The sequence below is a fragment of the Erpetoichthys calabaricus genome, chromosome 10 (assembly GCF_900747795.2).
Source record: "Erpetoichthys calabaricus chromosome 10, fErpCal1.3, whole genome shotgun sequence".
NCBI classification, from domain to species: domain Eukaryota; kingdom Metazoa; phylum Chordata; class Cladistia; order Polypteriformes; family Polypteridae; genus Erpetoichthys; species Erpetoichthys calabaricus.
In genome coordinates, this window is record NC_041403.2 from 148,951,588 (window position 1) to 148,973,460 (window position 21,873).

At 40.5% G+C, this 21,873-nt stretch overlaps 1 protein-coding gene across 1 annotated transcript in view; it reads left to right on the forward strand.

Moving 5' to 3' along the window:
- ada (adenosine deaminase) overlaps positions 1-21,873 on the forward strand; it is a 147,319-nt gene that overhangs the window by 91,067 nt on the left and 34,379 nt on the right. The window contains exons 4-6 of the mRNA XM_028812079.2: positions 7,911-8,054; positions 11,981-12,096; positions 18,640-18,764. Of these exons, the coding sequence (XP_028667912.1) occupies positions 7,911-8,054; positions 11,981-12,096; positions 18,640-18,764 (385 nt within the window). The remainder of the gene's footprint in view (positions 1-7,910; positions 8,055-11,980; positions 12,097-18,639; positions 18,765-21,873) is intronic.

A 21,873-nucleotide genomic window follows, 5' to 3' on the forward strand; every position in this document is an offset into this window, starting at 1 on the left:
GTTAAGGAGGAAAAAGAAAGAACAAAAAAGAGAAAGGAGAAGGAAACGAGGGAGGCAGAAGAAAGCAGGAAGAAAGGCGGCAGGAAGGCTAGGAAGCTGGTGCGGATGAGCGCGCGAGCGCTCGCAGGCAGCTGTGTGGAAGCCTGGGTGTTAGGCCGACACCCAGGAGTCGTAGTAGTGGTTGCTCCTGCTGAGTGAACGAGTAGTGGGGGTGACCAGTGAAGGGCGACTGGCCATGTAAGGCCAAGAAGGCAGCGGGAGTTGGGAGGCTTGGAAGTAGGAGTCCCAAAGTGAGCGTCCTGGCCTTTGGGATTAAAGCCAAGTCTCGATCGGGAGAGCGAAACCGAAGCCAGGGATCGGGAGCATCCAGATCAGTCATGTGGAGAGAAGGTCAGCTGCATGTAGGACGACTCTCCTGTAGAACAGCCCAGATGAGTGAAGGAGGGGAGATACCAGGCTAAACAGAAGACACCGGGCTTTTTGGTTTTAACATTGTTGCTTCCTTACTATTTTACCTCGTGGTTTTTAGAAGAGTTTTTCCATGGATTTTAATCTCCACTTCAGCACTAGTTTTAAGGATTATTTATTTAATGAAGACTTTGAAGCACTGCACTTGATTTGAACTTTGACTGCACTTTGGACACCTGTTTTGTTCTATTTTAATAAAAGCACTTTTGCACTTATACATCATCCCCTTGCTCATTGTTATTGCCCCACTGTCTAGCTCATCGGTGACATTACCGACGTTGTTGGGTTCAAGGGCTCCCTAACAGCCGATGGGAGCATAGAGCCAAACCCGCATCGTCACAGGTGTGCCAGCCACCCAACCCGACACAGACAGACACAGACGGCACAAATACAAAAGCACACAGATTTTATGTTCTTCTCTCTTGTGGGAAACATCTTGCCATCTCCCACAAGCCCAACAGCACAGTCCCAAGCACAAACAGCACACCTAAACACAGTTATCTCCTCTTCTTCTTCTTCCTCTCTTTTCTTTCCTTCACTCCTCCTTGGCAAGCTTCATCTCCCTCCTCCTGACTCTGGCTCCCCGAGTAGTGTCTGCTGGCTCCTTTTATATGTTACCCGGAAGTGCTACTACTACCTACTTCTGGCAGCACTTCCGGGTGTGGAGAAAGAACCAGCCATATGGACTCAAGAGCAGCTGCAGCACCCCCTGGTGGAAACCCCGCCCCCCCGACCGGATCCCAACATGGCTGTATCCAACAGCAACTCCCATGAAGCCCTGCAGGAGTCCGAGGCACTGTCCTGACCAGGCTTGCTCCCCCGGTCCTCCCAGCAAAGTGGCGCCCCGGCCGTCTGTGACAACAGATGCTTCATGAGTCATCTGCACAGGTTTACATGGATGCACATGAGCTGGAGAGCTGGTGGTTCCTTTGTCATTTTCACCTCATTATTAATTGATGGATGCTTAAAAAACACAGGCAGCACTTAAAACCTGAATGCAGCTGTTTAGACCTAAAACAGGCAATTAAGAGTGCTGTATCCTAACAGTTGTGTTAACTAAAATTAAGCCCAGAACACATTGATTCAGTAGTAAATACAATGGCCTCCACAAAGACACATTTTCCTTGATTTCCCCCTCTGCTCCACTGTTTAAAATTACAAATCAAACAAATCTGACATTCTGATTGAAGTGCACATTGCAGACTTTCATTTAATTTCATTACTAGAACCCCCTCTATTCACCATATCACTCCCGTTTTGCAGCAGCTTCACTGGCTTCCAGTTCAGTTCCGAATTCAATTCAAAATTCTCCTACTAACTTTTAAGGCTATCTACTCTTGCCCCTCCATATCTGTCTGACCTCCTCCATGTTGTCATTCCCTCCCGTACCCTCAGATCCTCTTCCTCCATCCACTTGACTGTCCCCTTTGTCCGTCTTACCACTATGGGGAGGACAGCAGTCAGTTGTTCTGCTCCCCAGCTTTGGAACTCACTACCACCTGAGCTTAGAAATATTGAATCATTTTCACTTTTTAAATCTAAACTTAAAACTCATTTGTTTAAGACTGCTTTTTCTCTTCGATTACAATTGCTCTGTCTGATTTTAACTTTTGTATTTTACTTTTGTTTATAATCTGTGTTTTGTCTATTGTTCGGTGTCCTTGAGTGTTTAGAAAGGCGCCTACAAATAAATAAAATGAATTATTATTAAGAGGATTTGCAGACATTTCAGTCACAGCATGTAGAAATGACAAAGCGTTTTCTACGTGCTCTCCCACCCCCATTAAAGTTTGGGACAATTGGCGTCACAGGTGTTTGTGATTCCTCAGGCGTGTTTCATTGCTTCGTAAGATATCGCAGCCTGCTTCTACCCTTTGGAGTCTGTAGTTGCCATTGTTCAAGATGAGGATGAGAGCTGTGCCAATGAAAGTCAAAGAAGTTATTGTGAGGCTGAAAGACAAAAATAAAACAATTAGAGACATCAATAAAACCTTAGGCGGCACGGTGGCGCAGTGGGTAGCGCTGCTGCCTCGCAGTTGTGAGACCTGGAGACCTGGGTTGCTTCCCGGGTCCTCCCTGCGTGGAGTTTGCATGTTCTCCCCTTGTCTGCGTGGGTTTCCTCCGGGTGCTCCGGTTTCCTTCCACAGTCGAAAGACATGCAGGTTACGTGGATTGGCGATTCTAAATTGGCCCTAGTGTGTGCTTGGTGTGTGGGTGTGTTTGTGTGTGTACTGCGGTGGGTTGGCACCCTGCCCAGGATTGGTTCCTGCCTTGTGCCCTGTGTTGGCTGGGATTGGCTCCAGCAGACCCCCGTGACCCTGTGTTCGGTTTCAGCGGGTTGGAAAATGGATGGAATAAATCCTTAGGATTATCTAACTCAACTGTCTGGCATATCTTAAGAAGAAAAAGTGCACTGGCGAGCTCAGCAAAGGGACTGGTAGGCCAAGAAGACCTCCACTGCTGATGATAGAAGAAACCTCACGGTGGTCAAGAAAAAGCACCAAACGCCTATCTGACAGACCAGACATAGTCTTCAGGGGGCAGATGCGGATGTGTCAGAGACCATCAGCAGAAAACTTCATGAACAGAAATACCAAGGCCATTCTGCGAGTTAGCTACAAAAACAGGACAGACAGATTAAAGTTTGTGAAAAAAAGGACATAAAAGAGAATTGCAGAATTCTGGAAAAAGGTCTTTTGGACAGACGAGACAAAGATGAACCTCATCAGAGTGATGGCAAAGGCAGAGTGTGAAGACGAAAAGGAGCTACTCAAGATCCAAAGCAGACCACCTCATCTGTTAAACATGGTGCTGGAGGTCTTATGGCCTGAGCATGTATGGCTGCCACAGGTCCTGGCACACTTATCTTCATTGATGATGGAACTGCTGATGGCACAATGAATTGTGAGGTGTAGAGAAGCGTCTGATCTACTCAAGCTCCAGTAAATGCCTCAAAACTCATTAAACGGCACTTCATCCTACAACAAGATAATGATCCCAAACTTACTACTAAGGCAACACAGGAGTTTATCAGAGCTAAAAAATGGAAAATTCTGGAATGGCCAAGCCAGTCACCTGATTTAAATCCAATTGAGCAGACCTTTCATGTGCTGAATAGAAAACGTAAGGGGACAAGACCCAAAACAAGCAGGAGCTGAAGATGGCTGCATGAGAGGCTTGGTAAAGCATCACCAGAGAAGACCCTCAGCACCTGGTGATGTCTGTGAATCTCAGACTTCAAGCAGTCATTGCATATGAGGAATATGCCACCAAGTTCCAAGTATGACAGAACTGTTTATACTTAAAAAAAATCGGGAGTAGACTTTCTCGTATACTCAGATATGGGAATGGATATTTGAGGAGTAAACCACAAGACAATGATTAAATTTTTATACTATGTACATTAAAGAACCATCAACAATAAATCAAATCAAATTAATCATATTTTGAACAATTATTATAAAAGTAAAGTTGAGTAAATTGGGCTCTGCAGCTGCATGAATAAAAGGTAAAGTACCACTTCTGGTTAACAGAAATAGCCCAAAAGTTGATAGAAATCTACGTTTTGTACCAAATACTTGTATGCAAAACTTGTAAGTGTAAGTGTACTCAAGTTATCGTGTTTACATACACACACACAGACAGACAGACACATAGACATAATTCCAAAAATTGTATTTTCGGACTCAGGGAGGTCTAAAGCATCGAGATTCATTAAAATCTTGAAATCGAATTTTTGGACGATTCCAATACTTTCCTTGTACTTTGTATATGAGGAAGAAAAAATGATTACACAAATGCCTTTGTGCTCAGTAATAATATTGGAAGCCTTTATTCTCAAATAAATGATGTTAAATGTTTTTGCATTTAAGTAAAGCAAACATCTTTGTGATGTGGAGGTTGGGTGAACTAATCATTTTTGATAAAACATTTTTAATAAATGACCTGGCTGTTCCCTAATTTGTATCTTCGTAAAATTGCAGCTGGTTCGGTATCATTTGATGGCTTAGTGACACGTTTGCAACACCACTACATTACCACCATAGCCTATACCTTTGAGAAAAAGGAATTATGGATCCACAATTCATGCTGTTTGTGCCAAATTCTGCCCCACCATCAGAATGTTCCAGTAGATGTCTCCTCTCAACCTCTTACTAAGTGTTTTTGTCTTCAGAAATTCTGCTCATTGGATGTTTTATGTTTATCTCATCATTCCCTGTAAATTCTAGAAAGAGCAGTGAAGGAAAATCCCAGAAGGTTGTCTGTCTGTTTCTGAGATGATGGAACCACCATGTCTGACACCAGCAATCATACCAGGGTCAGAGTCCCTCAGATCACAAATTTTGCCCATCGTAATGTTTGTTCAGACAATAACTAAGCTTTACGCTTCATATTGAGTTGTAGCCTCTAGACTGGCTATTTGTGGACCTAATAAAGTGTCCACAGAGTTTATACAGTGGTGTGAAAAACTATTTGCCCCCTTCCTGATTTCTTATTCTTTTGCATGTTTGTCACACAAAATGTTTCTGATCATCAAACACATTTAACCATTAGTCAAATATAACACAAGTAAACACAAAACGCAGTTTGTAAATGGTGGTTTTTATTATTTAGGGAGAAAAAAAAATCCAAACCTACATGGCCCTGTGTGAAAAAGTAATTGCCCCCTGAACCTAATAACTGGTTGGGCCACCCTTAGCAGCAATAACTGCAATCAAGCGTTTGCGATAACTTGCAATGAGTCTATTACAGCGCTCTGGAGGAATTTTGGCCCACTCATCTTTGCAAAATTGTTGTAATTCAGCTTTATTTGAGGGTTTTCTAGCATGAACCGCCTTTTTAAGGTCATGCCATAGCATCTCAATTGGATTCAGGTCAGGACTTTGACTAGGCCACTCCAAAGTCTTCAGTTTGTTTTTCTTCAGCCATTCAGAGGTGGATTTGCTGGTGTGTTTTGGGTCATTGTCCTGTTGCAGCACCCAAGATCGCTTCAGCTTGAGTTGACGAACAGATGGCCGGACATTCTCCTTCAGGATTTTTTGGTAGACAGTAGAATTCATGGTTCCATCTATCACAGCAAGCCTTCCAGGTCCTGAAGCAGCAAAACAACCCCAGACCATCACACTACCACCACCATATTTTACTGTTGGTATGATGTTCTTTTTCTGAAATGCTGTGTTCCTTTTACGCCAGATGTAACGGGACATTTGCCTTCCAAAAAGTTCAACTTTTGTCTCATCAGTCCACAAGGTATTTTCCCAAAAGTCTTGGCAATCATTGAGATGTTTCTTAGCAAAATTGAGACGAGCCCTAATGTTCTTTTTGCTTAACAGTGGTTTGCGTCTTGGACATCTGCCATGCAGGCCGTTTTTGCCCAGTCTCTTTCTTATGGTGGAGTCGTGAACACTGACCTTAATTGAGGCAAGTGAGGCCTGCAGTTCTTTAGACGTTGTCCTGGGGTCTTTTGTGACCTCTCGGATGAGTCGTCTCTGCGCTCTTGGGGTAATTTTGGTCGGCCGGCCACTCCTGGGAAGGTTCACCACTGTTCCATGTTTTTGCCATTTGTGGATAATGGCTCTCACTGTGGTTCGCTGGAGTCCCAAAGCTTTAGAAATGGCTTTATAACCTTTACCAGACTGATAGATCTCAATTACTTCTGTTCTCATTTTTTCCTGAATTTCTTTGGATCTTGGCATGATGTCTAGCTTTTGAGGTGCTTTTGGTCTACTTCTCTGTGTCAGGCAGCTCCTATTTAAGTGATTTCTTGATTGAAACAGGTGTGGCAGTAATCAGGCCTGGGGGTGGCTACGGAAATTGAACTCAGGTGTGATACACCACAGTTAGGTTATTTTTAACAAGGGGGCAATTACTTTTTCACACAGGGCCATGTAGGTTTGGATTTTTTTTCTCCCTAAATAATAAAAAACATCATTTAAAAACTGCATTTTGTGTTTACTTGTGTTATATTTGACTAATGGTTAAATGTGTTTGATGATCAGAAACATTTTGTGTGACAAACATGCAAAAGAATAAGAAATCAGGAAGGGGGCAAATAGTTTTTCACACCACTGTATCTTAAAGATGCAGCGAACTTGACATGTGAGGATCAAGTGATGTGTTGTCCCAGTTTATGCAGTGTTGGGGATTAAAGATGGAATATGACTATAGAGGTAGAGAAGACCAATTGGAAAAAGTTGAAAACCAAAAAACTGCAACAACTACTGCATCAGACTTAAAATGCAGTTTAAAGTACTAATAATTAAGAAATGCGTCAGGGGCCATTAACACACAAAAAGAACTGGCCAAGTCAGAAAGAGTTCATTTTAAGTCAAGGATGCTGGCAAGAAATGTGGATGGTATGCCTTCCCTTTACTTGAAGTGGAAGTTTTTTATTTTTCCATGTGGGCAGCACATTGGCCCAGTGACTATTACTGCTGCTTCACACAGTCAGGATCCTGGGTTTGAATTCCAATCCTGAGTGGAGTTTGCTTGCTCTTCCCGTGTCAGAGTTTGTTCTTCTTTAGGTACTCCTTTTATGCTCCCACGTGCTTAACTAGCACCTTTTAATTTGACTGGTATGGCTGAGTATGGGCATGTGCGTGAGCGAGGTGGATGCAGATTAACGTCATACCCAGGACGGAACAAATGCAGGTTAAGGGCCCAATAGCATAGAGTCACTTCTGGTGTTAACGGGATTTGAATTGGCAACCTTCTGGCTTACTTCTAATTGAAACACCAGCCCAAGGTACTGAAAATGTAGAGTGTTGTGAATGTTTTTAACAGCTAACCTGCTCAGAACTACTTGGTGGTTCGAAAGTGGGAGATGGGGTTTGGAATCCACACACAACTTAACTAGGATGCTTTGATTAAAAACTTCAAAAAGGCGCTTAAATGTGAAGTTTAGTGCAGTTCTATCTTCTTGGTTAAGTAGGTCAATCACTTAAAAATACACATAAGCAGTGAGTTGTATTGTATGTATTTTGTTATATTTGAATTTCCTGTAACATGCTGTTTTTATATTCATAATAGTTTTTTTGCTCTGCAATGCACTAGCACCCAGTACTGCCCAGATAGGCTACACCCTGAACTGAGTTAAGCGGATCTGAGAATATTCTGTATTTTTATGAAAGTGATCTTCTGTTATTTACGGTGAACTTTTCTCATGCGTTCTCTAGAGGCATTTTGAGATTATTTTGTCCCCAAATAATATGTAATGTCTGCTTATTTCCAGAGATTATTTTAAAGACTTCATCATATCATAAAATTTTAATCTTGAAAAATGCTTTCTATTGAGCCATCACCCCCATACTGAGCTTGGCACAGACTGGTTGACTGTCTCTTGTCCTTTCCATTGGGGATTACTCCCAGACTCCCAATGGTGTACTTTAATGTCCACCTGCCTTCATGCAGTAACATAACTTGTGTTCTCTTTATTTTTGTAGGGGAGACCGTGAAGCTGTGAAAAGGATTGCCTACGAGCTAGTGGAAACTAAAGCCAAAGAGGGTGTTGTATATGTGGAAACCAGGTACAGTCCGCACCTCCTGGCCAACCAAAATGTGGAACCTATACCCTGGAACCATCAGAAGTAGGTAACTCTCAGATTATCTTGATGTAAGGGAAATGGAAAACATTGATTTTTGGAAATACTGCACTAAACAGGACAATGTTTGTTCTGTTTTGTCACATTATATTCTGCAATTAAAATAGATTTTCATTTGAATTTTATGTAATGGATTTAACAATATAGTCCAAATTGTTGAAGTGCAATGAAAATACAATACCTTGTATATATACAATTAGATCCATAAATATTTGGACAGAGACAATTTTTTTCTAATTTTGGTTCTGTACATTACCACAATGAATTTTAAATGAAACAACTCAGATGCAGTTGAAGTGCAGACTTTCAGCTTTAATTCAGTGGGGTGAACAAAACGATTGCATACAAATGTGAGGCAACTAAAGCATTTTTTTTAACACAATCCCTTCATTTCAGGGGCTCAAAAGTAATTGAACAATTGACTCAAAGGCTATTTCATGGGCAGGTGTGGGCAAGTCCGTCGTTATGTCCTTATCAATGAAGCAGATAAAAGGCCTGAAGTTGATTTGAGGTGTGGTGCTTGCATGTGGAAGATTTTGCTGTGAACAGACAACATGCGGTCAAAGGAGCTCTCCATGCAGGTGAAAGAAGCCATCCTTAAGCTGCGAAAACAGAAAAAACCCATCCGCGAAATTGCTACAATATTACGAGTGGCAAAATCTACAGTTTGGTACATCCTGAGAAAGAAAGCAAGCACTGGTGAACTTGGCAACGCAAAAAGACCTGGACGTCAATGGAAGACAACAGTGGTGGATGATCGCAGAATTATTTCCATGGTAAAGAGAAACTCCTTCACAACAGCCAAACAAGTGAACAACACTCTCCAGGGGGTAGGCGTATTGATATCCAAGTCTACCATAAAGAGAAGACTGCATGAAATACAGAGGGTGCACTGCAAGGTGCAAGCCACTCATAAGCCTCAAGAATAGAAAGGCTAGATTGTACTTTGCTAAAGAACATCTAAAAAAGCCAACACAGTTCTGGAAAAACATTCTTTGGACAGATGAAACCAAGATCAACCTCTACCAGAATGATGGCAAGAAAAAAGTATGGAGAAGGCGTGGAACAGCTCATTATCCAAAGCACACCACATCATCTGTAAAACACGGTGGAGGCAGTGTGATGGCTTGGGGGTGCATGGCTGCCAGTGGCACTGGGACACTAGTGTTTATTGATGATGTGACACAGGACAGAAGCAGCCGAATGAATTCTGAGGTGTTCAGAGACATGCTGTCTGCTCAAATCCAGCTAAATGCAGTCAAATTGATTGGGCAGCGTTTCATGATACAGATGGACAATGACCCAAAACATAAAGCCAAAGCAACCCAGGAGTTTATTAAAGTAAAGAAGTGGAAAATTCTTGAATGGCCAAGTCAGTCACCTGATCTTAACCCAATTGAGCAGGCATTTCACTTGCTGAAGACTAAACTTCAGACAGAAAGGCCCACAAACAAACACCAACTGAAAGCCGCTGCAGTAAAGGCCTGGCAGAGCATTAAAAAGGAGGAAACCCAGCATCTGGTGATGTCCAGGAGTTCAAGACAACCAAGTATTAGAAATGAACATTTTAAATGCTTTAGTTGCCTCACATTTTTTGTGCAATCGTTTTGTTCACCCCACTGAATTAAAGCTGAAAGTCTGCACTTCAACTGCATCTGAGTTGTTTCATTTAAAATTCATTGTGGTAATGTACAGAACCAAAATTAGAATAAAGTTGTCTCTGTCCAAATATTTATGGACCTAACTGTATATATATATATAAAAAAAAACAAGTAAAACCTGAGAAGTATTGAGTGCGTATGTATTTGTTCCTGTTTATTAAACCCCTAAATAAGATCTGGTCCAATCAATTAACTTCAGAAGTCCCATAATTAGTATGTGTTACATGAATAATAGTTCACATACAGCCTCTGAGGCAAAATACTATTCTTTAGTATGTGTTTGAGAATAGGCAGCCAAACTTAACATGTGTTACATTTAATAGAGAACGGAATACTCACACATTATAAATATCTATCTATCTATCTATCTATCTATCTATCTATCTATCTATCTATCTATCTATCTATCTATCTATCTATCTATCTATCTATCTATCTATCTATCTATCTATCTATCTATCTATCTATCTATCTATCTATCTATCTATCTATCTATCTATCTATTTAGGCTGTGAGCCTCAGAGGCGGAGATTCCAGCATGTGCCCACAGAGAAAAATATTTTTACCTTTTTAGAAATAATACTCTTGATAGCGGTGTCAAAGATCAGGCATGATTTACACTAATTACCATATATACTCACAGATAAGTTTTCACGCGGATAAGTCAGGACTTGATTTTTACCGTATAATTTCTGGTATTTTATAATGTCAGTTGAATAAGTCGAATGCGAAAAAACTCACGCTGTTGCTCCAAGAGATTATGATATGCTAACGCCCACCTGAGAGAGTAACCACGGAGCACACTGCCTTTTTTTTCTATGTATTGTGTCAACATGACCACACAATAACACCCGAACTATTCCAAAACTATTTCACATCCTCATACACCTTAATCATAAGGGATCTCTTATCTACGATGGAGCGTTCAATCAGATGAAAATATGAAGCTGGTTTTAAATTAAAATTCCTTGAAGTGGTGAAAGAAATTGGTAACTGTGCTGCTTCAACAAAATTCCATGTGTCTGAGAATCCAGTGCGAGATTGGAGGAGGCAAGAAGATGTAAAAAAATATATGTGTCGTATTTTTGAACGGGCATATAAGTAAGGGTCTGATTTTATGATCGATTTTTCGGGTTTCAAGAACTGGATATTTTGAGTGATACCATCCATTAAATACTATTTTAGTATTTGTTCTTTACATGCCGTTAGAAGTGTACAGAGAACATGCGTTTACGTCAAAATAGCAAAACGTCATATTCCTGAAAGTGGTCCTTTCGGCTGCTCGATAGAATGGCCTAGTCGGTTTATACTGGCTACAAACGGAACAAACTGAAAGGAAATCTTTGGGTCAAAGTCCCTAAAGTCTATGGGAAAAGAAGCTGAAAATATTTTGAAGTCATTTATTTTACATGATGAGGGGGAAGAAAATCAGTTAAATAGATATGAGGAATGTTGTTTCCCCAAAGAGCGTCATTCCTGAGTTCATCTGTTTTTATTACAAAGTGTAGAAGTGTAGCTTCCAGATACATTTCAGTTAATGCCTGAAATTATGGTTGCCCAAACTGCTGAGATGGTGTGACAATCTGTGTGCTTTAGATTACTGTATTAGATTAGATAATTAATAAACTTTATTAATCCCAAGGATAAATTTGACATACAAGAAGGGAAACAATAAATGAAAAAATGTGTTTAAATGATGTTTAAATAGTAGTTTAATTGTTGCTCATAATTTAATTGCTCCTAAATTTAATTTAAATGATGCTTACTTCTATTTGATTTTTGGGAAATGTTTTAACAATAGAAGGGACGTGTCACAGTATGTACAGTATACTGGAATGTATGCCTTTAAGAGCAGTGTAAAACCTGGTGCTATCCATAACAGAAATTCAATGTCAATAATATGATTGGTACAAGTAAAGTGGCATGCTACGAGACACGGTACTCATTAAATAGTTTTGTTTGTTTTTTTTTAACTTATCTCTTCTGTTGACCTTTAATTATTTATGTAGACAAAGTGTCCTGTGGGAGTGAGTGGGCCTAGCAATGGATGGCTTCTCATTTGGAGATGATTGCCTGATGAGCCCACTGTTGAAATGGATTTAAGAAATTACTCAAAGATAACATTTTCCTTATCTGACCTTGCAGTATTTGCAGTTGGGTGATTTTGTATAATAATAATAATAATAATAATAATAATAATAATAATAATAATAGTAATAATAATAAAAACACTGTTTTCTCTATTCTTAGAGGTGACCTGACACCAGACGAAGTGGTTCATCTTGTCAACCAGGGACTGCAGGATGGAGAGAAGGCCTTCAATATTAAAGCCAGGTCCATTCTCTGCTGCATGCGTCACATGCCAAGTAATGTATTGATCACCTATTGTGGCCACATGGCTTCTTTAGCTTTTTTGATTACATTGGCGTAATAGGAAAATAATATTTTAAAAAGTTACAGTGACTGAATAAATAAGTGGGTGATCCTCCTGCTTTGAAATTGTACAAGGAGATATTGAAATTACACCCGTTAGGGTCATATGTGTGACCTTAAATGGCTGAAGAATCGAGCCCTGAAACTGCAGACCCTGGGACAGAAGGAGAAGCAGGAGGTTTCATGTGGGAGTAAATTCCACGGATCTGCTTTCTCCACTCTCTCGTTCTGTCACCTTTTTTTGTCCGCATCATTGCAAAGATGGATAGTCACATAATGTTGTCCCAGTTGATGACTTCTGCAGCGCCATAGGGTGTATTTTGTGGTTGTGGCTTTTTGGCTAGTACTGCTAATAAAACATTTTGTAAGGAAGGCTTTGATGGTGTCTTCAGATTGCTTCTTTTAGCCACCTCAAACTCTTTGAGGATTTATCTGGAGAGATGGGAGTTGCACATTCTTCTGTATTGGCATGAGTTGATTCTCTCAAACATTTAGATAATACTTTCTAGTCTGGTGTATGCAGGGCAGGTGCTACCATTATGGAAAATTAGGCATTCACCTAGGGCACAGATCATAAGCTACTCATTAGCTACTCAACAGTTGGTTGGCACACTAATAAGCTTGGCCTATGGTGCAAAATAACCTAACCTAGCTAACCATGTGATGTTGGCAGTGTATCATTGATTTCTTTGAGCATTTTGTGCTTCAGATTTGCTACTTCCTGTTCCCAGTCCTTACATCACCATTTCGGGAGGCTGTTTTAATGGACACTGTGATTTTCTGTTTGCTATTATACAGTGTGGTTACTAGACACAGGATGCATGTGCCATGTGACCTGTCACATCACAGCTGCCTTTATAAACAAAATGGCCACACATAGTAGCATGTATCTAGTCCATACAGCTTTTTAATATTCTTGACCAAATTCGGTAATATTTAGCAGAGGACTTACTGTCTTATCCCTTAAACTGCCACAACCGGCTATAGTCAGTTCTCAATGCAATTTTCCAGCACGCCAGAGCCGAGTATATTCTGCGACATACATTTGTTGAATGCCACAACTGGCTATAGTCGCTTCCCAGTGCAATTTGCCATCATGCTGAAGCTGATCAGTCAGTGCCATACTTTCGTTGAGCAGCCAGCTCATGACCACTGGCGTCCACTAGCAAATCAGCATCACTATCTGTGGGATTCAGCACTAGACTAGCCTGCAAGCATCAGCGTTGGCCTCTGTGTGCTTGCGTGCAGCCAGCTCAAGCGCAGTGATTTACTGAACTTCATCAATGGCGTCAGTTGCACCTTGTACATATAATAATAGATTGTTGCAGTAGTTTTTTTTATCATTTTTACAGTTTATTGGCAGTGTGCAAAATGATCAGTGTTGCAGTAATTGTGATGCTCTTTGCATGAAAAAAAATGTGTTCCATTAAAATTTCACGTTTTCTTGGTGAATTGTGACGCTTCCTTAAAAAGTGCAGCAAAAAAAAGTATTTGGCATCCAGGGGTGCCCCCAAGTTTGTGGCAGGTTAACACATTTTGGCCCTTGCAACTTGCCAATTGATCAGTTGTTGCTGCCATGACAGACAAGACCCTACTAGTTACTCTAACCTGTCTGATGTGAGAAAAAAAAAATGGACAAGGCTGGAATATTTTTCAAATCCTGAAGTCTGAAGGTGTGATGCAACAACACTAATCACCACGTTACTCTAATGTAAAGAGCAAAACATATTTTAGCGTTGTCAAGGAAAACTGAGGTGAAAAGACAAAAAATGTCCGCTCTATAACCTCTGTTAATCACCATTCAGAAGTTTCCATAAAAATGAAAGGATCTAAAAATATACAATATACGTATGCATATTTTTAGCAAGTTGCCTAGGTTGTATTGCCTTTCAAGGTGAGTGATGGATAGAGAAGCCAAACAAACTACTAGCATTAGGATCAAAGGAACTCGCTAAAAAGCTAAAGAAGGCCTCTTGATTGATTTAAATCACGGTCACTAGTGACGCCAACTGTTCTAAACATTATGGTGTCCTGAAATAGGGAGACCATGTAGAAAAGGTGTTGTCATTTCTAGATTGTGTTGACTGAAAGGTATGCAAATTCTCTTCAATGAAAGTCTGCAATGTGCACTTTAATCACAAGGTCTGAATTGTTTGATTTGTAATTTTAAACCATGGAATAGAGAGGGAAATCAAGGAAAGATGTGACTTTGTCATAAACATTATGGAGTGCACTGTATAATTTTATAATTTGATGCCAAAACAATGAAGTAATTTGTAGCAGTTTTAAATCAACTTGAATGAATCAACTTAAAATCGTCTTTATAACATTATTGAACAGCATCACTAGTGCTGTCTCCTGTAGTAACACCAAGACCTGCAGCGTTACCTGTAAGCCTTACCTGTAGATGCTTTCCACAGTCCATGGATTTAATTATGTAACGTGCCATCCAGATTATTAATGTGGGATTAAACAACTATTTGTGAAACCACACTAAACCAGGAAACACACAGAAGAAGTGGTAATTAGTTACCACAAATATGGAATGTACCGTATATACTCGCGGATAAGTTCTCCCGCGGATAAGTCGGGACTTATTTTACCGTATAATTTCCATTATTTTATAATGTTGGTCATATAAATTGAATGCAGAAAACTCACGCTATTGGTCCAAGAGATTATGATATGCTAACGCCCACCTGAGAGAGTAACCATGGAGCACACTGCCTTTTTGTTTCTATGTATTGTGCCTACATGACCACGCGGTAATACCTGAACTATTCTGAAGCGACGTTTGCACTGTTTTGTGTTTTTTGTATCTTGCACCCTCAAACACCTTTATTGCAAGAGCATCCTTTATCTACGATAGAGCGTTCGATCAGAAGAAAATGTGAAGCTGGTTTTAAATTAAAAGTCGTTGATGTGGCGAAAGAAATTGGTAACTGTGCTGCTGCAACAAAATTTGATGTGTCTGAGAAACTGATGCGAGATTGGAGGAGGCAAAAAAATGTAAGGGTCACATTTTTGAATGGGCGTATAAGTCGGCGTCTGATTTTATGATCGATTTTTCGGGTTTCACAATTTGACTTATACGTGAGTATATAAGGTAATCATGAAGAAAAAGAACAAATTCAGAGGAATGTGTAGAGGGATAATATACTGTTGATAAGATGGGACAAGAGCAATTCATCTAATGACAAAAGGGTCAACATTTAAAAAACATCTCAATATTTCCTTTCTTACCTTAACCCACTATACAAATATACCTATGAAACGCCATGTATATCTGCTAGTCTACTATAAAAGTTTGAATTTTGCATTGTGTTTTTTTTCATTTGCTACCCTTTGAATTTATTCCATAGGTAAACTTTTGGATTGTTATGCATGCGCTGTGTATTTGTAATTTTCTGTTTGTTTTGTCTCTTGTATTCATTCATCGGTTTGCATTTTATTGTCCATTCACAGTCCATGTCTATATTGTCCGAACAACCTTTGCCTGCTCAATAGAAAATTCATGCCCCCTGCACTTGGTTACCTTTCACAAATGAGTAAAACATCTCTGAGTGCTAATAATGTGGAACACACTGATTGAAGATTGTCCAAAAAAATAGGTCTCACAAAATGGCTGCTAATGTAAGTAGAGGGGAGTTTGGCAGCACAAGAGGGGTGGAAACTTCTATTTATAAAAATAGAAATGAGGTGGAAGTACAGAGGGAGTGAATATTTTCAGCATGAGACTACATTATATAAACCGTGCAATGTTAAAATGAAAAGGTTTTGTATTATAAAAATAACACATTTTAATAATGTTCTCTTATTTTTCATTTTGCACTGCATAACTTTAATATTTTAAAGGTATACAGAAACTTGTGATTTGTGTGTACCTAACCCATAACAAAGAATAAGAAAGAAAAGTTTTTACTGACAATAAATGATTTCCTACAATGAATCAACATACAAAGGTAGAATACACAAGGGAATAACACAGCGAAAGGCAACCTTTTTCGAGTTGCGGCGCAGGACTGCCCATAAATAAAGTCGTGACGACACAATCTATGGACAATCGCCAATAAAAACAGTTAATTTTACAAGTTTGAAAGACATTTTAAAATAATAAAGGAATCAAAGGATAATCTTAAATTTAATTAATGTGAAGGTTGAGATTGTTTTTCAGCGCATATGAGATTGATGCGAGGATCAATTTTCGAAAGACAGACGCGCATTTCCTTGTCGATTATTTGAAGTCTCTCGCATTTCTTAGACTTCATTTCCGTAAGTGTTGAAAAACCTTGCTCACAGAGATAAGAGCTTCCAAATGATAAACTGGAAAAGGTCACCGAGTTTACAAAGTTTACTGTGTTGATCAGCGGTGTCAGAGCGAAAATAAGGTTAATTTTTCCATAGTAATATTCAGACAATTAAGTGGTGAGAGCTGCTGCTACAGCGATACTCTCTCGTCGGCAAGAGCCGAAATGTAGCGTTCGTATTTTCTCGTTCTATATTTGCTCCGCCTTCTTCTAGCCGTACAGTGAGCGAGATCTTCCAACAACGAGACTTTTTAAGTCTCACGAGATGTGTTTGTGACACCGCTGGTGTTGATATTATGATGAATGGTGAACAGCGAAAATTTTAACTTGCATTCAAAATAAATACATTTGTTTATTCAACAATCTGATTAACCGTTAAATGTTTTTCCAACATAAAATATATTTTTTTAAACATTATCTTTTTAATGAACCAAAAGTTCAAAAACACTAGCAATTTTAAATATTTTACAAAAGTTTTCGCGGCGCCCCTACAAAATTCCACCGGTTGCCCGACAGTGGAATAAAACAAAGACATATCAAAATAAATAGACAACAATAGCCTTGGCATCATTGTATTGGACCAAGCTCCTGGTGGGGCAGCTCGTCTGCTTCCTCAATAAGAAGACTTGTTCCCCAGCACCAAATAGCTCTCCTATTCACCACTTAAGTTCTGAAATTCTCTTTTCTCTCTGCCTTGTTAAACATACACTGATCAGTTACAACATTAAAACCACCCACCAAATATTGTATGAGTCCCTTTTGTGCTGCTTAAACAGATCTGACTCACCGAGGCATGGACTCTACAGAGTCTCTGAAGGCGTTGTGACGGTGTGGGTCCACTCCTTGGTCCCTCTTCCATAATGGGATCCGTCTATAATATAACTGGGTAAGCATGGCAGATGAGGACAAAACACAAACGAAGCAAGGGGAAGGTGCAAAGTGCTCAGTGCTTTTATTATAAAAAACAAAGTGCAGTGCTCAAAAAATTAATAAATAAATAACCCATAAAATGTGTACAGTGGAGGTTCAAATCCAATGAATAAGTAATCCATTAAAACGAGGTTAAAAGTTAGGCAAGAGTCTTTAAAAGTCTCATCTCTGGTGCTTCACTTTTAAAACCGATGCCTCTCCATCTTATCCTACTTGGACCTTGCAGCACAGAAAGATCCAGGGCTCCACCGGGTGAAAACCTACCGTCCTCCCACTGCTGCCAGTCACAGACTTCACCTGGAGAGCGGATTTTCCTGAACGTAATGATCACTCCTGCTCCTATTCCCCTAGCAGTCCCCTTTTCTCTCTGTAGTGCTTGTGTTTCCTCCCTGGAAATGAATGAACTCCAGACCTTATTATAATCATGGGCCCACTACATCCATTAGCAAAACAAAGACCATAGCTAGTCTGTCTTCTGCTGTCTGTGATGGTGCGGGACAGCTTCACACTCCCACTCCTGTTTTGAAAGCATCTTGTCGCCTGTAACGTACCCGAGGGATGAGCCAGCAGATGAGGACACAACACAAAGCAAGGGGTAGGTGCAAAAAGTGCTTTTCTCAAAAACAATTCCAAAATCAAAGCAATCAGCATTCAAATAAATAGTGCAATGGTCCAAATCCATTAAATGAATTATCCATAAAAAGAAGGTGTTCCATGGAAGGTAAAATCAATCAAATAGATATTCTTTCTAAAACGAGTTTAATAAAAACACAGGTAGGAATCCTATCTACATAAACACAGTAGTGACAGGCACAGCCAACACTCTTCCGCAGGTCCGGGTCCCTGCCGTTACATGGCTACAGCAGGACTCCCAATCCGGACCCAAGGCTCCTGTCCCCCATTGGCTGTGGTGCTCACAAATGGGGCTCCCAGACTGAGCCGAGCCTCACTCTGTCCATCTCCCACTGCCTTCCCAGACTTCTGTGGGAGCGAGCAACTCCCTTCGATGCTCAACCCCTGTCCTCGAATTCAACTATGCCTGACCCCACCTTGCTAGTCTGACCTACTGCCACAATTGGAACTTCATTGTATTAAAAGGTAAATGGGAGTGCTCTAGGATCATTTAACATTGAAGAGGTGTGAATTTAGGACACTGACTCTTAAACCACAGGTAAATATGAATATGAGGACAAAGGATCCACAATATAAAGTGTCACAACTTGATTCTGTCATGTGCAGACTGGTCGGAGGAGGTGGTGGAGTTGTGCAAGAAGTACCGCGATGAAGGAGTAGTGGGTATCGATCTGGCTGGAGATGAGTCTTTGAATTGTGAAGCTTACCCTGGTCACAGAAGGGCATATGAGGTAAGTATGTAATGTGACTGTTTGTTTTTTGTTTTTTTGCTGTTAGGAGTGTGAGTGTGCCTGCAAAATCCTACCCATTAAATCAAATTCACTTTGCAGTCTGTTAAGGGCTTGTCACACTTGAGTCGGTGCCAATATTTATTTTGGAAACACTGATAGTAAGAAAACATCATAAAAGACTGCAATAGTGGACAGTGCTGTTCATCCCTCTTACAGTGCATCCGGAAAGTATTCACAGCACATCACTTTTTCCACATTTTGTTATGTTACAGCCTTATTCCAAAATGGATTAAATTCATTTTTTTCCTCAGAAATCTACACACAACACCCCATAATGACAATGTGAAAAAAGTTTACTTGAGATTTTTGCAAATTTATTAAAAATAAAAAAATTGAGAAAGCACATGTACATAAGTATTCACAGCCTTTGCTATGAAGCTCGAAATTGAGCTCAGGTGCATCCTGTTTCCCCTGATCATCCTTGAGATGTTTCTGCAGCTTAATTGGAGTCCACCTGTGGTAAATTCAGTTGACTGGACATGATTTGGAAAGGCACACACCTGTAAATATAAGGTCCCACAGTTGACAGTTCATGTCAGAACACAAACCAAGCCAAAGTCAAAGGAATTGTCTGTAGACCTGAGAGACAGGATTGTCTCGAGGCACAAATCTGGGGAAGGTTACAGAAAAATTTCTGCTGCTTTGAAGGTCCCAATGAGCACAGTGACCTCCATCATCCATAAGTGGAAGAAGTTCGAAACCACCAGGACTCTTCCTAGAGCTGGCCGGCCATCTAAACTGAGCGATCGGGGGAGAAGGGCCTTAGTCAGGGAGGTGACCAAGAACCAGATGGTCACTCTGTCAGAGCTCCAGAGGTCCTCTGTGGAGAGAGGAGAACCTTGCAGAAGGACAACCATCTCTGCAGCAATCCACCAATCAGGCCTGTATGGTAGAGTGGCCAGACGGAAGCCACTCCTTAGTAAAAGGCACATGGCAGCAGGCCTGGAGTTTGCCAAAAGGCACCTGAAGGACTCTCAGACCATGAGAAAGAAAATTCTCTGGTCTGATGAGACAAAGATTGAACTCTTTGGTGTTAATGCCAGGCGTCACATTTGGAGGAAACCTGGCACCGCTCATCACCAGGCCAATACCATTCCTACAGTGAAGCATGGTGGTGGCAGCATCATGCTGTGAGGATGTTTTTCAGCGGCAGGGTCTGGGAAACTAGTCAGGATAAAGGGAAAGATGACTGCAGCAATGTACAGAGACATCCTGGATGAAAACCTGCTCCAGAACGCTCTTGACCTCAGACTGGGGCGACACTTCATCTTTCAGCAGGACAACGACCCTAAGCACACAGCCAAGATATCAAAGGAGTGGCTTCAGGACAACTCTGTGAATGTCCTTGAGTGGCCCAGCCAGAGCCCAGACTTGAATCCGATTGAACATCTCTGGAGAGATCTTGAAATGGCTGTGCACTGACGCTTCCCATCCAACCTGATGGAGCTTGAGAGGTGCTGCAAAGAGGAATGGGCGAAACTGGCCAAGGATAGGTGTGCCAAGCTTGTGGCATCATATTCAACAAGACTTGAGGCTGGAATTGCTGCCAAAGGTGCATCGACAAAGTATTGAGCAAAGGCTGTGAATACTTATGTACATGGGATTTCTCAGTTTTTTTATTTTTAATAAATTTGCAAAAACCTCAAGTAAACTTTTTTCATGTTGTCATTATGGGGTGTTGTGTGTAGAATTCTGAGGAAAAAAATGAATTTAATCCATTTTGGAATAAGGCTGTAACATAACAAAATGTGGAAAAAGTGATGCGCTGTGAATACTTTCTGGATGCACTGTAAGTCTTTTAGGATTTCGTAAAGTGGTCTTTATGTCAGTATAAAAGGTTTCTGCAAACTTTGAACTTGGATCCTACATTTATGCATTTAGGGAGAATTCAGCCTCACATAAACAATAAAAATGTTCCTTCATACAACTACAATGTCGAAGATAAGTATGTGAACCCTTTGGAATGACCTGGTTTTCTGTATTAACCGTCCATAGAGTGTAAGTCACAAGTATAGAAACACACAGAAATAGCACAGAAATAATTATAATCTTTCATGTCTGCATTGAACATATCCATCAAACAGGCATAGTGTGCCATGGAAAATGTAAGTGAACCCTTGGATTCACCTCCGTTGGCAGCATTAACCTCAAACAAGCGCTTCCAGTACCTGTGAATCAGACCTGCACGACATTCGGGAGGAATTCTGTGGACCATTTTTCATTACAGAACTTCTTCAGCTCAGCCATATTATGATATCTGGTGTGAACAGCTCTTTGTCACACCATCTACATTGAGTGAAGGTCTGGATTCTTGACTAGGCCACTCCTAAATGTGGATTTTCTATTTTTGAAGCCATTCTGTAGCAGATTTACTTCAATGTTTAGTGGTTCCTGTTCTGTTTCATTACCAAACTTCTATTGACCTTCAGCTGGTGGACAGCTACCCTGATGTTAACCTGTAGGATACTTTGATAAACCTTGGGAATTCATTTACTCCTCAAGGATGACAAGTTGTCCAGCCTCTAAGGCAGAAAAGTACCCCCAAGTCATGATGCTTGCTCAAACGTGTTTCATCATAGGGGTGATGTTTTCATGTTGGAATGAGGTGCCCTTTTTATACCATACATCCATCCATTATCCAACCTGCTGAATCTGAACACAGGGTCACGGGGATCTGCTGGAGCCAATCCCAGCCAACACAGGGCACAAGGCAGGAACCAATCCCAGGTATACCATACATTCTGCAATAAATTCTTTCAGAAGAATTCAGACTTCGTTTTATCAGTACACAATACATTTTCCAATAATGTGTTGTGTAGTGTCAAGGTGGTCTTTCGAAAACTTCAGGTGTGGAGCAATGTTTTTTTGGCGAACAAACTTCCTACTTTCTTTGCTGTTCTTTTTCCGGTGTTCTGTGGTGGTGAACCGCGCCAACACCACCTGATCAGGGCACCATTGTCTCTACATTGATGGTTTGAAGGTCAGATGTCTACATGACCATCATCATCTAATTCTTCCACATGAAGCCTGAAAACCATAAGGACTGATT